The 18,371-nt window shown below is 41.2% G+C and overlaps 1 protein-coding gene across 2 annotated transcripts in view; it reads left to right on the top strand.

Annotated features, from left to right (window-relative positions):
• Positions 1-18,371, top strand: part of CDH2 (cadherin 2) — a 425,329-nt gene that overhangs the window by 319,558 nt on the left and 87,400 nt on the right. For both annotated transcript variants that reach the window (XM_073631511.1, XM_073631512.1), the window contains exons 4-6: positions 3,898-4,041; positions 4,980-5,135; positions 8,450-8,594. In XM_073631511.1, the coding sequence (XP_073487612.1) occupies positions 3,898-4,041; positions 4,980-5,135; positions 8,450-8,594 (445 nt within the window). The remainder of the gene's footprint in view (positions 1-3,897; positions 4,042-4,979; positions 5,136-8,449; positions 8,595-18,371) is intronic.

Here is an 18,371-nt window from a genome sequence, read left to right as displayed (position 1 = left end):
GTATATATATATATATATATATATATATATATATATAAACACAGAGACAGTTTTTGACAATCCTTTTATTAAAAAAAAACAAAAACAACCCAACGCTATTTTTTGTTACATTTTGGCGTGGGGTTCCCCTCCGAAGGGCCTGGTATTGATTGAGGGGGTAACCCCCCTGCTGTTTTTGTTATTCTCATTTGAACTTGTGTTTAAAACTGATGACATGTCAGATGCATTCCCATAGAAGGCAATGAGCCTGGAATTCACATCTGAACCGCAACGCAGTGCTCAGAAAACGCACAGGACTCTTTTCAAATTCACGCTGAAATCGCATTGCCACTGTAGCGCAGATATGTGAACCGGCTCCATAGAAAGCTTGTTTGGTTCACATGTCATCTAATTTGAATATACACTAAATTATCATAAGTATTGGCTCTACAACAGCTTCAACTCTTCTGGGAAGGCTGTCCTTAAGGTTTGACCATTCTTCCAGAAGCGCATTTGTGAGGTCAGGCACTGATGTGGACAAGAAGAGAAACACAAGCGCCTCTAGGTTAGAACTGTAAACATTTTAATGAGATACAGGTGCATTATCCACTTACATGGAGGTTAAGGAAGTAAGATAAGGCACGAGTCCATCCACACTGGCGTGGCATTCACTGCAGAGCGGCATTCTGCACAGCTTATTTTTCTGCCTGTGGGGGAGAAATCCTAGCCAGCAGGATCTCTGTGACCAAGGCGATGAAACTGAGGCATGGATCAGGCAGATGGAGAGGCCTGGAATGCGGCGCCGGGCATGATGACATCATTGATGGGTTGCTATAGCATTTCGGAGCATGTGCACTGGTAGATGGGACTCAGGGCGCGCTCCTTTGTCAAGCTAGTGAGACTTTGGCTGATAACAGCCTTATATATGCCTTGGAACACTGCCATCTAGTGGAAAGGATGTGACATACTTTCCAACATGAAATACCCAGAGCTAAAATAATATAGATATCAACAAACTGTTAACCGCCTATGGTGCAACAGAACATACATGACATTACATATCAACTTCAGTTCTTGAGGTAATTCCAAATAAGAATAGGCAATAAAAATATAAAAAATATATAAAAATAACATTTGAGCATAATATCAATCTAAATAACACTATTGCATTCATTTCTTTGGATTAAAAATCAGCGGTTCAGAACGCTGCTCTGCAGTAAACACCACGCAAGTATGGATGGACTCGTGCCTTACTTCCTTAACCTCCATGTAAGTGGATAATGCACCTGTATCTCATTAAAATGGTTTATGCTTCTAACCTAGAGGCGCCTGTGTTTCCCTTCTCATTTGCATATCTGGAGTCTGCCTTCAACTCCCCCCTCAAAGGCTGCCACAGTTGTTTTGGGCTGCTAAAGTAATCTATACAGGTCTCTCCTCTTCTTCTCTCCCCCTCCACATATACTGTGTATCCACTTCAAGGACTTATTGATGGACTAATGTATTAAATCTCATACTATTTAGCAGCGTCACTACCCTTTTTTTACTGATGTTAACGAGCAGTCTCCGCTCTAATTAATCCCAAAGGTGTTCTCTCAGGTTGAGATCAGAACTCTATGCAGGCCAGTCAAGTTCCTCCATCCCAAACTCACTCATTCATGTCTTTATGGACCTTGCTTTGTGCACTGGTGTGCAGTCATGTTTGAACAGGAAGGGGCCATCCCCAAACTGTTCCCACAAAGTTGGGAGCATGAAATTGCCCAAAATGTCTTGGTATGCTGACGCCTTAAGAATTCCCTTTACTCGAACTAAGGGGCCAACTCCTGAAAAACAACCCCATACCCTATTCCCCCCTCCAACAAATGATTTGGACCAGTGCACAAAGCAAGGTTCATAAAGACATGGATGAGCGAGTTTGGGTTGGAGGAACTTGACTGTCCTGCACAGAGTCCTGACCTCAACCCGATAGAACACCTTTGGGATGAATTAGAGCAGAAACTGAGAGCCAGGCATTCTTAAGCCTTCTTCAGTGCCTGACAATGGTCAAACATTGGTCAAACATACCCATAGACGCACTGTTAAACCTTGTGGACAGCCTTCCCATAAGAGTTGAAGCTGTTAAAGCTGCAAAGGGTGGGCCAACTCAATATTGAACCCTACAGACTAAGAATGGGATGCCATAAAAGTTCATGTGCATGTAAAAGCATGTGTCCCAATACTTTTGGCAATATAGTGTATGTGAACAGAGCCAAAAGCCTGGTACAAACTACTTGTTTTTTTCATTCAGCCCAGCAGGCTAAATGAAAAAAAAACTGATAACTCAGGTCGGATCCGCTGTACTAACAATCAGATGTTAGTACAGTGATCTTCCCTGCTGTTCCATTGTGTTCTGACAGGGGGACACCCCCCACCAGGACACTCCAGTCAGCACTCTCAGCCGTTGGCTGCTTTTGGACCGGCCAATGTACGCAAATTTTCTATTAACCCGGGCAATGCCATCCGACATTCAGCCTATGTGTACTAGGTTTAACACTGCTTTAATTTTGTTTTTGTAACCAACTATATTCTTTACTACAGGATATTTGTTTTACTTTGCATTGCTTTGCATTGCATTTGTGATTATGATCTGGAATTATTCAGTTAACTCCATAACAAAACTCCAGTTTTTCAATATACATCAAATTGTTTTGATTTTTTAACTCAATATATAGTAATTTTAAGTAAGTGTACAATTATTCTGCAATCCTGTACACTGTGAACAATTTTCCTATTAAATGAATCTATATTTCGTTCTGTGCTCACAGCCTTGTTCCTCCCCACAGTTATAATGCTATTCCCCGGACATTGAGTGTATTGATCCCTCTGCATTGCCCTCTACACTTCAGTCTCACTTCCCCTTCCTCACCTCCACCTCTGACATGCTTATCAAGATCTTTGTTTTTTTCACTTTTAAGAGCGTCTCCAAATTGTTTTTGATAGAGAGATATAGACAATGCAGCTGAGACTGTAAAGACTATGCACTTGTATGTAGTCAGTGCTGCATATTATTCATTGTAAAGAAAGACAAAAAATGACCCCAAGGCATATATAAGGCACATTGAATCTTCTTATATATACACAGGAAGGAGTTGACCAGCTGACCTCATTAGCACACACCCTGCATCATCCACCCACCTATTCCCAGCTCCACGTTGAAATGCAAATGAAATGCAATCATTCAGTGATCACCCTTCTTGATTTGATATTTGATATTTTTGCAAAAAAAGTACATGAATGTTTGGTGCATAGGGGAGCTGGGATTTTGAAAAAAAAAAAGTGTACAAGGGTGAACTTACCCTTTAAATTAAAAAAATGTTAAGGCTTTAGAACCACTTCAAGCAGAACCGGAAGGAAGGTGACCAGTAGATACACTTTCCAAGAAAATGTGGATTATAATTCGAGAAAATAGAAAGTCTAGCTTCTGTATTTGTTTCCCCTGAGGAAAATAACTGAGAACAAAAAAAAATGGAGGAACAGTTTGAATTGCAATCTGTTGTCCTGGCCCACTGTGGAACACAATGCCTGTATTTGTATCATACTGTATCAGTGTCATATTCTAGCTAATTTATTCTATTATTTTTTGTTTTATTTCTTTTTTTCTCATTGGCAACTACTATGATTTCTTAGTGATGATTAATTTAAAATAATCTACAAACACGTTTTTGCTAAATGTACTTTAATTGCTGTTCTCACAGTTATTTTTATCAGATAAAAATAAGTAATCTATTAATTCCTAAATATTATGCTGCACAGTGTGTGCCCTTCTTGAAATATGGTAATTGTTTAGTGCTGTTTTCTTTTGAAAATCACTCAGTGAGGCAGATGGATATGTAAAGTATCAAAAACGTGGGCCTGTTTTCATTTTCATTTTGTATTTTGAAGGGTTTTTACAACGTCACAGAAATTCGATTTCCTGCACAACGTAAGCACAATGGCTTTTTACAAAGACAGAAGAGGGATTGGGTCATCCCACCAATTAATGTGCCAGAGAACTCAAGAGCAACCTTTCCGCAAGAATTAGTACGAGTAAGTATTAAAATAATTTATATCTTTAGGAATATCTACATTGCAGTACTCTGAAACCACACAAAACAGCATGTACTATTCATTTTTGGGATATTTTCTAAATGACAGAATTACTGGAGGCAAAACGTTTTTCTTAGTTTTAGATAAAGTGGAGGGTTCTTATTGCATTCTGTGTCCCCGTTGGGTGGGTCATCTTCTCTATTTGTCCTGGTGACCAATATCACCAAAAGTGGAAGGGAAAGAAAATCCCAAATTTTGAATGGTCCCCAGAAAAGAAATAGTAGGGAAATCTTCCTATGGGGACAATGACTAATAGATGTCCTCTCATTTTCTGTTGTGGCTGGGAAATCTTCCCAGTGGGACACAGTTATGAAAAAACCTGGGGTTTTGCTGCTCCCTTACATTATCCAAAAAAATAAATACATTTTGCTTTTGGCTGCATGAGAAATAAATTAGAACCTGCCAAAGTACTGTATTGTCTGAATTGTACTTGTTGGGAGCTTGCAAGGCTCTTATCAAAGAATATCTTCTATGCTTGTGAGTTCAGCATTATCTTGTAAAAAGTTCACTGTGCCTCAAAGATGGTCCCAAATGATCTTCAGTTAATCAATACTGACAAAAGTACAATAATACCAACAGTCAAATGCAGAATAATCAGTAACGGCAGCACGTTTCCCTTTTTCTGCATTGATAAGCAAATATAGAAATCATTTTTCACTTGGGTCATGGGTTAGGTTTGAGGCTATCAAAATGTAACTGTTTGCCATAGGGCAAATATCCTGGATAGCTATTTTATAGGCAAACCATCTGAGACCTATCTCTGATATGTGAAATTGATCAAGTTTTTTTCACTGTGCTGTTTGCATGCTTTTGCCTTTGAGATATTTATTCTGCTTTATTTTTTACTGATTGTAAATCTTTTTTCTTTTAACATACAGATCAGATCTGACCGGGATAAAAGCCTTTCTCTTCGATATAGCGTGACAGGTCCAGGAGCTGATCAACCTCCCATTGGCGTGTACATTATCAGTCCTATATCTGGTCAGCTGTCTGTAACAAAGCCTTTGGATCGGGAACAGATTGCTATTTTTCATGTAAGGAAAAGAAACTACCAGTATATGTTATGGTTTAATTGCATAGCTTGCCATTAAAATTAATATGTATGTATGTAAGACAAGATTTATAATGTGCTTTCAAACTAGACAGTTGGGTGCTTGCTTTTGTAAATCAGTGTTAGACCTCACAACTTCAGCAAAGCTTGGTGGTTTGTAAATGCTTAAGTATGCATGCAGAAGAAAATATTTCTTAGGAGGCATCCTCTAGGGGTCACATTTGACATAGTTATCACCCTGCTCTATTGCTTCTTAGTTGCTTTACGCTGTTGTAGACACTATAGAAAAAGCACATAAATATAGTATTTGCATCTCTTTGTGGTTTTTGTAGTGCTCAGACTTACAGGAATTTGCAGGATCATGGATGAGCAAGCTAAGTAGGTGGTGGAGGGGGATGCAGACATGTGTTCAGTGCTGACCCCAACCACAGAGTGCAAAATTGTCCTGATGTGCCCAACAAATTGCTAGTATAGATAAAGAAATTGTCAGTCATAAACTAGAAGAAAACTAATGCCAATAAAAACAGCTATAACATACTGAAGTCAAAGTGGTTGTAAAGGCAGAAGGTTTTTTTTTATCTTAATGCATTCTATGCATTAAGATAAAAAACCTTCTGTGTGCAGCAGCCCCCTTAATACCTGAGCCCCATCTCTATTTAGCGATGTCCACAAGTGCCTCGGCTGTCTGGGATTACTTTCGGTGGCAGCCCCCTGGTTTGGCGATTGGATGAGATCAATACATCTTTGGTAAGAAAAGAACACTTATCTACAAGAAATACACACAAATTCTGTGTATGTTGCCTTATTCCCATTGCTGCCCAAGCACGTAACTTTTATTGCTTCAATGAAAACAAATTTGTTGTTTAATGCAGTGCCTATGCCAGTGCTACCTGCCATAAATAGCCATTCACTACTTCATTCAATCCAGCTGTTCCTCTCTGGCATCATCAGTAGTGCTGGCATCAATTCTGCTGATGTTACCAATTGACTAAACCTCAGGGCACAACCCTTTCACAATTAAAGTACACCTGTCAGTTCTCCTAAATTAGCTACATAAATAAAATGTAGGCTTTTGTAGGTGGTCTAATAGTTTCTAACATCTACACAAATGTCTTAGGACCTTTGAAACAAAAGGAAAGGCAGAAGGAGTTTGGAGGTAAGTCTGCTTTCAATTTCACCATGAAGGGACACAAAATTTGATGCTCTCAGGACTCTCATATAGATGTATGAATATACACTATATTACCAAAAGTATTAGGACGCCTGCCTTTACACTTTAACAGCATCCCAGTCCTAGTCCATAGGGTTTAATATTGAGTTGGCCCACCCCTTGCAGCCTTAACAGCTGCAATTCTTCTGGGAAGGCTGTCCACAAGGTTTAGGAGTGTGTATGGGAATGTTTGATTATTCTTCCAGAAGAGCATTTTTTGAGGTCAGGCACTGATGTGGATAAGAAGGCCTGGCTCACAGTCTCCACTCCAATTCATCCCAAAGGTGTTCTATCAGATTGCGGTCAGGACTCTGTGCTGGCCAGTCAGGTTCCTCCACCCCAAACTCACTCATCCATGTCTTTATGGACCTTGTTTTGTGCACTGGTCCAAATCATTTGGTGGAGGGGGGTGTGGGGGTTGTTTTTCAGGGGTTGGGCTTGGCCCCTTAGTTCCAGTGAAGGGAACACTTAAGGCGTCAGCATACCAAGACATTTTGGACAATTTCATGCTCCCAAGTTTGTAGGAACAGTTTGGGGTTGGCCCTTCCTGTTCCAACATAACTGCGCACCCGTGCACAAAGCAAGGTCCAAAAAGACATGGATGAGTGAGTGTGGGGTGGAGGAACTTAACTGGCTTGCACAAAGTCCTGACCTCAACCCAATAGAACACCTTTGGGATGAATTAGAGCGAAGACTGCAAGCCAGGCCTTCTCGTCCACACCAGTGCCTGACCTCACAAATGCGCTTCTGGAAGAAAGTCAAACATTCCCATAGACACACTCCTAAACCTTGGGAATAGCTTTTCCAGAAGAGTTGAAGCTGTTATAGCTGCAAAGGGTGGGCCATCTCAATATTGAACCCTACGGACTAAGTCTGGGATGCTATTAAAGTTCACGTGCGCATAAATATTTTTGGTAATATAGTGTATGTGCATGCACCTGTAGGTGTAGGCATCTTTTTCCTGTAGCCAGATTACCTGTTTTAAGCAACTGACAGGTATACTAAGCATCCTAACTAAGGGCTAATCTTTAACCCAGATAGCAAGGATACTGTAACTTGCCACACATTTGTGGCAGTGTTGAATTGCAAGTCTTGCTAACTTGCTGCACATGTTCACTGGCAAGTTGCACACTTGCAGAGCACTTGAAGCACAAGTTCTAGTTGAAACTTTTCTAAATTTAGCCGCAGTGACTCCTGTGGTGGGATGACTATTTGACAACATAACTGAACCAGAACTTGCAGCAGACTTGCAAAATGTTTGCAAAGAACGTTGATCTGGAGTCTGCAATGCAGACTTGCTGCAATTGTGCAATAAACTTGTGAAGCCTGGCAAGTCTAGCAATAGCCTAGCAATCATTGTCAAACTTGCAGCTCAATTGCTTGCTATCTAGGAATCAGCAAGGCTCAAATAATCTGAATTAGAAAGGGAATCATCCTCTATCCAGAGCACCAAGCACACCATTTTGTTACTCAGCACCCTGCTAATGGATTACATTTCCTTCTTTTGACCAGGCTATACAGTATGCCCCCCTTTATCTTGTAGTGAATGCAGCTTGTTTGAGTGGTTCTGGTTATGGGCTTTATGAGGCAGGCTTACATAGTACCTGTTTAGCTAAAGAATGCATGTGTAACAAAAGGATTTGTTCTATATTTCTTGGGGATTGCCTGCAAGAATCAGAACAGATTTCTGTCACTTTTAGATGCTGTCATGAGTATGACCTATCCAGTTTTCCTGAACAGGCAATTTACTGCGCAGGACATACAGCTGGATTGTCTATAGCCAAGAGAGATTTATGATTTCCCCAAATATCTTGCTTTCTTCATTTTAAAAATAACTATAGCCATATCAGACATCACAAGAAGACAATGAAGCTGAATCTCTGCATAAAAGGGTAGAGTTGCTCAGAGCATCTATTATCCAGTGCTGTAGGTATTCTGCTTGAATTGACAGCAGATTCACTGATATTTCCAAATAAGTCATCTGGGACAAGCTATAGCAGTGTATCACAGGGACTGAGCTATGCGCGAAACCTAATCTTCTCTCTCATACTTCTACTGAGAATTGCCATATAAAATTATTTTCGCAGCTGAGGGCACACGCAGTGGATGTAAATGGAAACCAGGTGGAAAATCCCATAGACATTGTCATCAATGTAATAGATATGAATGACAACCGACCAGAATTTCTGCACCAGATCTGGAATGGGAGCATTTCTGAGGGAGCAAAACCAGGTAAATCCTTTTGTCTGTTCAATTGCACAAGTCGTTGAAAATAATTTATTGTTTGCTTATGTTGCATTTCAACCCGCAATTTTCTATTTTTAGTTTTGTGAATTCACAGAAGAAACATTTTTTCCTATGAAAACCTAATCAGTTCATTCAAATCTGATCTTTTAAGGTCCAATCAAACTATATGTTGTGTAATCAAACATGCAGTAATGCTGCATATCATCATAAATTAGGGTGTGCTGCAGTAAAGCTGCCCATTTATTTTGCCCACTTCTGCAGTTGTACATTTTACAGCATATTACTACAAGCACATGTCCCAATTTCTTTTATATCACAGACACGCAGGTGGTAAAGTATAAATGCAATTGAGTCTTCAGTTTTAACTGTTGCAACCCATATAAAGAGGTATCTCTCTCCCCATTGGAATTTTATGTATTTATTTTATGAAGTTATTTTAGGGAGTGCAAACATCACATAGTGGGAAGGAACACCCAAAGCTATGCCAGTGAAATCTCACTCTATTTTACAAAAGAACCCGCTGGGTGAAGCAGCCTACCAGAGTTTACCATTCAAGTAGAAAAAGACAAATATTTTATTTTTTTTTTTTGATACAGTAAGGTAAGGTAATAACCCAATTTTTTTTTTTTTTTTTGCCGTCTGTGCCCATTGAGGAAATTTCCCTTCACTTCCTGTTCCATAGCCAAAATAGGATGTTAGCAAATCCCTGGTTATCACCAGGGGCAACAGAACTAGTTTCCAATAGGAAGGTAGCAAATCCCTGGTTATCACCAGGGGCTACAGAACTAGTTTCCCCATTGGAAGAGTTCTTGTTTATTACAGTTCTGCAGTCAACCCAAAATTGTCCCTTTAAATTAATTCTAGTTGCTCAAATTGACTCATTGGGTATCGGCTCTCAATTTGTATTGACTGTTCAGTTTGGCAGATATTTGGAAGTTGTAGGATTCATTTTAAAAGTGATCCATGCAAAGCATAGCAACGTGTTAACTTCACTGCCGGCCCTCATCCCCAGCTGCATATGCTTATCTTCCTTTCACTTCCCTGCTACGGTGTTTGCCCATATCTTCATTAAGAAGAATTCTTGAGCTCAAAGTCAACCTGGTGAGAGCTTACACTGGGCAAATTACCTTCTTATTGCCCCCAAAAGCAGGTCCCGGATGATTGCTCACTTAGCATTGTATCAAGGTAGAAAAGGTAGTGAGTCGGATGCTCTCCAATACTCTGAAGTACTGGGTACCTCATTTCACACTGGAACCCAACTGAGCAGCAGGAGAGAGAAAGAAAATTAACGAGCATTAGCAACGAACCTGTTGATTTGCCCTGCATGTACAAAACACAATTACCTTTGTGCTTGTAATGGAAAGAGATCTTTCCATTTTATCCCTGAAATCACTAGGTTAAAAAAAAAAAGTTCTGTTTATTTGTTGAATCAGCAAAATGCAGATTTTGTTATGCATTGTGTAAAGTATATTCATTCAGAATTGTATGATCTGCAAAGAACCATACAATCCCTGAATAAAGATTTTATGGACTCCTGAATTTTGTGTTTCTTTACAGATCTGGGGAATCTAAAATGTGCAAATCACTAGTTCTTCCAATTCAGTTATCATTAATTTGCAAATAACCTCTTTTTTATTATTATAGTGTGCCTCATACTGTTTTGTTAGAAATTATCAAATCTCTCACTAACAGTGCATTCATACAGTAACTGTTAAGTGGCAGCTAGAAGACAAACCTTACAATACTAGAAAAAAGGGGGCCAGAGAAATGTGACTATATTCTACTAAGATAGAGGTAGGCAGCATATTCCTCATGGAATCACCTAAATGTATGTGGAATCTGATATACTGCTATAAGAATAGAACTCAAGCTAGTCGCAATATAGAAGTAAACTGTTTGGTGATTAGTTAACACATGTGCACAGCAAGCTAACTGTAAATGGCAAATATGAAATATATTTAGTATATGTAATAATGTATAGAAATAAAACGATTATTTTTTCTTTTGTACTGAACATAAGAAATAGATGAAAAGATGTATGCACAAAATATTATGCATTCCTTTTAGAGCAACTGATATCCAACTGATATCCTTAATAATATAATATAATATTTAAAGCAGAACTTCACCCCTCCTTCCCAATTATTTACTAACTCGTCAGTTCCAAGCAGTAGTGAGGCCCAATGTCTTACCTTGCCAGGAAGCTGATCCTACACACACACACTCACACACACACACACAGGCCAACCTTGACTTCTGGTGCTGCAGCTCTTCACGCTTACAAAGAAAACCTGACTCTAGGCTCTCTTACATCCCCAACTCAATTCTGTAGCTCCCAGACTGTCTGCTGCACAAGTCCTTGGCTCTGAGGGAGTCTGGGGGTAACATCACTGGGATAGGAATGCAAGAGAGCCTGGAGTTTGTTTTGCTATGTGGAAGCTGCAGCACTGGGAGTAAAGCTTGCTGAGCTCCTTCTCTCCCTTCTGTGCTCTGCCTGGCTCTGGGAAATCCTGCAACCAACATCTTAGCATTGTGTGAGCAGGAAAGGCTGAGGCTTTAGGATAGTGGAGCCATGAGACTCAACAGCAGTACCATCTCAGCTCACATCTCTCCTTTTTGCCAGGGCAGATTAGCAGCACACCTGTGTCCTCAGATCAGAGAATCAATGATAAAACTCTCCCTCCCCCTCATAGCAGATCCTTGACACATCTCTCTCCTCCTCAACTCGTCCCCTTATGACAGATGTATTGCACATATCTTAATGGCCATCCTAATCCCCTCCCCCCTCTAAACAATGCTCACAGCACATTCCCATCGTAAACTCCCCCTCTCACATGTCTCCATGTATCCCCTGCATAAAGCTCTTCTTCATACACCTTCCATATGCATGCCCACACTGTGCCCTCACCACATCTCATAGTGCACACATTCCTCCCTGGCATGCTCCCATCCTGCTCACAGTGTACATTCATTCCCTACTCACAGAGTAAATATTCTTACCCAACTACTTCACAGTGCACTTCTCTTTCCCCCCAAGCACAGCACATTCCTTCCCATTCAGTACACCCCACTCGCAAAATGCCCCCTTTTGATAAGAGTGCACCCTATCACCCTCAACTCACCCAACTCCACCCACCCAGACTCATACCAGCTTGCTCCATGCTCATGAGAATCCCACCCCAGCTGCCATACCAACTGTCTATAGTGTCTGACTCTCCAGTCACCTAACCAACCACCCCTAACAACAAAAACCCCAGCTAACAACATATCACACCCCGGCCTACACTGTATCATTCACATCTTTTCCTGTACATATTTTCTGCTGTTACATGCTCCTTGCTCCTCTCCTGCACACACACTGCCTGCCAACATAACCCTCTGCACTCCTCTTCTTTATACAACACTAGCTGTCAAATGCTCTGAATGCATCTCCAGCATATACTGCTCTTTGTAACACCATCTGCTCCTTTCCTGCACATACTGTCTGCTGTCATACCCTCCACCAATCTCCTCCTACTGTCTGCCATCATACCCTCAACATTTATCGCCTGTACATATTGCCTGTCATCATACCCTCTGCATTCCTGTACATACTACCACTGTCATATCCTCCACACTCTTTTCCTGTACATACTGCATGCTGACTTATACTCTGCATTGTTCACACATTGCCTGTCTGGCCCCCCACCAGTCCACTCCACTGTCCACAGTTACACCTCTGCCATTAATCACTTACAAATACTTCCTGTCATTATACACTTCTTGCCCCTCTCTTGCACATACTGATCACCATCATACCCTCTGCAATCCTCTTCTTTACATACCCCCCAGTGTCATACCTTTCACACTGCTCTTCTGCACACCTTACCCACTAAAACAATATTAAATATTGTATATAATAAAAATGAACTGATTTCTATTGATAGCTTCCACATAACATACCATAACTCTCTACAGGCCATTGCAGTAATTACTCCACACTTCACCCAAATTTTGGGTTTGGTTTGTTCAGTCTTTGGTACTTTTCAGTGTATTTTCTACAGTGCCTTGCAAAAGTATTCACCCCCCTTGGCTTTTTACCTATTTTGTTACATTACAGCCTTTAGTTCAATGTTTTTTTTTTAATATGAATTATATGTGATGGATCAGAACACAATAGTCTAAGTTGGTGAAGTAAAATTAGAAAAATAGATACATAAAACTATTTTTCAAAAATTAAAAACTGATAATTGGCATGTGCGTATGTATTCACCCCCTTTGTTATGAAGCCCATAAAAAGCTCTGGTGCAACCAATTACCTTCAGAAGTCACATAATTAGTGAAATGATGTCCACCTATGAGCAATCTAAGTGTCACATGATCTGTCATTACATATACACACCTTTTTGAAAGGCCCCAGAGGCTGCAACATGTAAGCAAGAGGCACCACCAACCATACACTGCCATGAAGACCAAGGAACTCTCCAAACAACTAAGGGACAATGTTGTTGAGAAGTACAAGTCAGGGTTATGTTATAAAAAAATATCCAAATCTTTGATGATCCCTAGGAGCACCATCAAATCTATCATAACCAAATGGGAAGAACATGGCACAACAGCAAACCTGCCAAGAGATGGTCGCACACCAAAACTCATGGACCGGGCAAGGAGGGCATTAATCATAGAGGCAGCACAGAGACCAAATGTAACCCTGGAGGAGCTGCAGAGTTCCACAGCAGAGACTGGAGTATCTGTACATAGGACGACAATAAGCCGTACGCTCCATAGAGTTGGGCTTTATGGCAGAGTGGCCAGAAGAAAGCCATTACTTTCAGCAAAAAACAAAATGGCACATTCTGAGTTTGCGAAAAGGCATGTGGGAGACTCCCAAAATGTATGGAGGAAGGTGCTCTGGTTTGATGAGACTAAAATTGAACTTTTTGGCCATCAAAGAAAACGCTATGTCTGGCGCAAACCCAACACATCACATCACCCAAAGAACACCATCCCCACAGTGAAACGTGGTGGTGGCAGCATCATGCTGTGGGGATGTTTTTCAGAAGTCGGGACTGGGAAACTGGTCAGAGTTAAGGGAAAGATGGATGGTGCTAAATACCGGGATATTCTTGAGTAAAACCTGTACCAATCTGTGTGTGATTTGAGGCTAGGACAGAGGTTCACCTTCCAGCAGGACAATGACCCCAAACACACTGCTAAAGCAACACTTGAGTGGTTTAAGGGGAAACATGTAAATGTGTTGGAATGGCCTAGTCAAAGCCCAGACCTCAATCCTATAGAAAATCTGTGGTCAGACTTAAAGATTGCCGTTCACAAGCGCAAACCATCCAACTTGAAGGAGCTGGAGCAGTTTTGCAAGGAGGAATGGGCAAAAATTCCCAGTGATAAGATGTGGCAAGCTCATATTAGACTTATCCAAAGCGACTTGGAGCTGTGCTAGCTGCAAAAGGTGGCTATACAAAGTATTGACTTTAGGGGGGTGAATAGTTATGCACATTGACTTTTTCTGTTAATTTGTCCTATTTGTTGTTCTCTTCACAATAAAAAATAAAAAAAAAACATCTTCAAAGTTGTGGGCATGTTCTGTAAATTAAATGATGCAAATCCTCAAATAATCCATGTTAATTCCAGGTTGTGAAGCAACAAAACACAAAAAATGTCAAGGGGGTGAATACTTTTGCAAGGCAATGTACATAACGCTGCATAAAAAATTCTGGGATAGGAGTGGAGCCCTATCAAACGACATGTCAATATGTGACAAGTTCCTTCCAGCACTTTTTTAATTAGAATGAATGGTGTTTCGCTTTTGTAAGAATCCTGAAGCAAGTGATGTGAAAAATCATATTTGTTAAGCACATTGCCACACTTTATAAATATGCTGAAGGATTATTTTTAATAACAATAGTGTGGGCACGGCTAGGCCATAAAGTTGATTTATAAATGGGACTTAAAGTCTAGATGCAGTTATTGATGTCATACATTATTTTATACATTAAAGGTGAATTCCAGAAATTCAGCTCCTTTGTAAAAAAAAGTGAAGGTATTCTATGGGATAAGTCTAATGAGGTGCATGACATCTCCTGGGCTTATCTCTATTAATTACACCTGACAGTTTTAATACACTCCTTAAAGACAGCTATCACTGTATTTCCGGGAGCCCGAAGCTGATGTTTAAGGTCTAAACATCCTCAGCATTAGATTCAGTGCAGCTGCTATGCCTGCACCCCCTCCTCCTGCCCAATCACAGAAGCCTTTGTGTTATATCAACCCATTCATAAAATACATAGGTTTTTCAGAATAGGCAGCAGAGGGGAGGAGCGGGCATAGCTGCTCTGTTTGCCTCTCTCTCCTCTCTCACAGCCCCAAGTGTCTGTGTATACTCCACCAGAGCCATACATCTATCAGATATAAATAACAGAGTTAAGTTCAGGAGATGTTATGCACCTCCCTGGATGTAACTCATAGTGTGCCTGCGTTTTCTACAAAGTAGCAGAATTTCTGGAATTCAGCTTTAAAAAAATTACATTTGCTACATACTTCTAAATTTCTAAATTACATTTGTGTCTTTATCTCTCATTTAACATACAGTGTGTGTTGATTTTTAACTACCAATATTTCTGGTTTTAATTATATTATAGTGTGCTATTGTAAAGTCGCTTTCTCTAAATAATGAATTAAAGCAAAGAATTACAAACTTCCATTGATTCCCTGGGGTAATATTTGAAATAAAAGTAATCCCACAGCACTGAAACCTGTTTGAATCCTATTAATTACAACATCTAGAAACTAGGTGTGTGGATTTTTCTGTATATACACAATAGATATTCCTGTCCTGATGCTTATACCAACAAGGGCTGTGCTGTAATTTCAGTTGCCGTAGGCAACATAGATAAATATGCTCATGCTCATTCTGTAAAGCCTTCATGTTTGTAGTTGACACATAGGCATCTGGCACAGATCAACCAGTGAAACTAGTTGAATGGAATGAATAAAATGATATGTCTCCGCTATCCTGAAGCCAGGAGTCCCGAGGCTTATATGGTGGATATAGTACAGAAATATGGAAAATAAAAACTGCCATGTTTAAGTCTAGCCGATACTTGCATAATTGTGAATGCATACCCAGTTCTATTTATCAAGGACAGTGATTTAGATTCATCAGGACATTGTCCAGCAATATCAAGCAGCAACTGTCAGTAGAATCTCAAAGTATAGCTTAATTTATATTGTGACGAACAACAGAGGCATCGCTTGTTTAAAATTTCCATTACAATTTGGATAAGCTGGTTTTGTTGCAACACATTGTATCTCTTCCACTGTATGTATACACATTCATATTATCAGTCAGTACTATCACTTTTAAAAATGTGTCCAGTCATCTGTGAGCATCATGCATTGGCCAATGCTGTTTAAACATTTCAGCTTCATTCTCCGTTGCTGTCTTCTTATGTTCTAAGCACCGTGTTTTACTACCAGTGATGAACTAAAAGGCAGAAACAAGGTCATTAAACAGTTAGTACAGGCAGCAGGCAGAGGCAACACCACACTGGTGTGGTGTGATCAGGGGTGCTGTAACTGGTGTGGTGATCAGGGACAAGATGACTGGTGTGGTGGTGATTGGGGACACTGTAACTGGTGTAGCGGTGATCAGGAACACTGTAACTGGTGTGGAAGTAATTAGGGACAATATAATTGGTGTGGCAGTGTTTAGGGACAATATGACTGGTGTGGTGGTGATCAAGGACAACATGACTGGTGTGACAGTGATCAGGGAAACAGTAACTGGTGTGGTGGTTGTGACAGAACCCACTGTCACTGTGTGTTTTGAAGGGGGCTGTGGGCTGGCCTCCTACCCACAGACTATGGCCCAGAAGAGAACGTTAGATTTGGAGGGCTATTTGCCGCCTCCCGCCACCTGGGGAAGATGCCACCTCCAGATATTTGTGTCCGTGGTCGCCGGTTCATCGGAACCGGGTGAATGCAGAATCTGTGGCTGGGCTCGTGGAGTAGTTTCAGGCTACCTAAACCTATTGGCACGGCTGGGCTAAATATATACTTTTATTCCACAAACAATGTACTTTTAACTGATAAAGGCATATGCAAGATGGCGGCATTCCCAAAGCGTGGGGCTACGAGATTCAGGGACAAAATGGCATTGAGATAATGTAATGTAATGCTACATCCCCCCCCCCTTGTTGCTGTGTTTAATTGTGTTGGGTCATGGCATGTAGACAAAAGGTCTGGACTGAAGACACATCCCAGCAGGGGATGTGTAAGGAGGGGCTGCCTGCTTATCATAATCCCTTCATGTGTTTAAACTGTAGTTTGAATATACAAGTGTTGAGTTTCCATTGGTTCTTCCTTGTCCCCTACCCCCTCTATGACAAGGCTAAGAGGAGTGTCCCTAACTGTGTTTAAAGGTGGATGTTTTGTATTTAATAAAGAGTTTATGCTCTGGGTGTTTAACCCTCAACATCTGTGTGGCTTGTCTCGTGATTGAGGGGTTAAGGGCTGGTTATGGCGAGTCTGCAGGCTGCGGGTGCGTTTGGAGGACAGGAGACACATGTCTGGCGGAGATGCCAAGCAGGGGTATCTGAGATCCGTCACAGTGGTGATCAGGGACACAGTAACTGGGATGGCAGTGATCAGGGGCATAGTAACTGGTGTGGCGGTGATCAGGAACACTGCAACTGGCGTGGAGGTGATTAGGGACATTATAATTGATGTGGCAGTGTTTAGGGACAATATGACTGGTGTGGTGGTGATCAAGGACAATATGACTGGTGTGACAGTGATCAGGGAAACAGTTACTGGTGTGGTGGTGATCAGGTACACAGTAACCAGGGTGGCAGGGATCAGGGACTCTGAAACTGAGGTGGTGGTGAGTTTGGACAAGTTGAGTGGGTGACAGTGTTTAGGGACACTGTGAGTTGACTGCTGTGATTAGGGACACTGTGAGGGGACTGCGTTGATAAGGGACACTGTGAGTGGATGGCATTGATTAGGGACCCTGGCTGGTGCCCCATAGGGTAGGCATTTTGGTTGCCTGAGCAATAGGTTGATTCTTTAGCCACAGGCTCCTGTTCCAATAAACCTGAGTTTCCTAGTGACCCTGCTTCTGAGTTTCCAATTGATCACAAGTCTCTGTGTTTCCTAGTAAATGCTAGCTCCAACAATCCCTGCATTCCTGAACCTCCAGAAACTCTTTTTATCCTTTGCTGTCCTGTGCTGAGACCCCACTGAATCCATTAAACCTTATATCTGTTGTATTCTCTATGCACTCCAGCTGCATCCACTATTCTTGTTTCAATGTTTTCCCTGTGCACTCCAACCCCATTTAGTATTCTTTCTCCAGTGTGTTTCCTGTGCAATCCAGTTACAAGCAGCATACCTGCATTCTTTATGATTCATGTGTGTTCCTAGTGTATTCAATGTGCAGTCTCCTAACTTACCACTGGGACCCCTGTGCACCCGCATTTTCTTTACTCATCCAATCCTGTCTGTGTTATGCCCCGTACACACGGTCGGATTTTTCGATGGAAAATGTCCGATCGGAGCGTGTTGTCGGAAATTCCGACCGTGTGTGGGCTCCATCGGACATTTTCCATCGGATTTTCCGACACACAAAGTTGGAGAGCAGGAGATAAAATTTTCCGACAACAAAATCCGATCGCGTCAATTCCGACCGTGTGTGGCCTGTTCCGACGCACAAAGTGCCACGCATGCTCAGAAGAAATTCCAAGACGGAACAGCTCGTTCTGGTAA

The sequence above is a fragment of the Aquarana catesbeiana genome, linkage group LG05, assembly GCF_042186555.1.
Source record: "Aquarana catesbeiana isolate 2022-GZ linkage group LG05, ASM4218655v1, whole genome shotgun sequence".
Lineage (NCBI taxonomy): Eukaryota > Metazoa > Chordata > Amphibia > Anura > Ranidae > Aquarana > Aquarana catesbeiana.
This window is presented reverse-complemented; position numbering and strand designations above follow the sequence as displayed.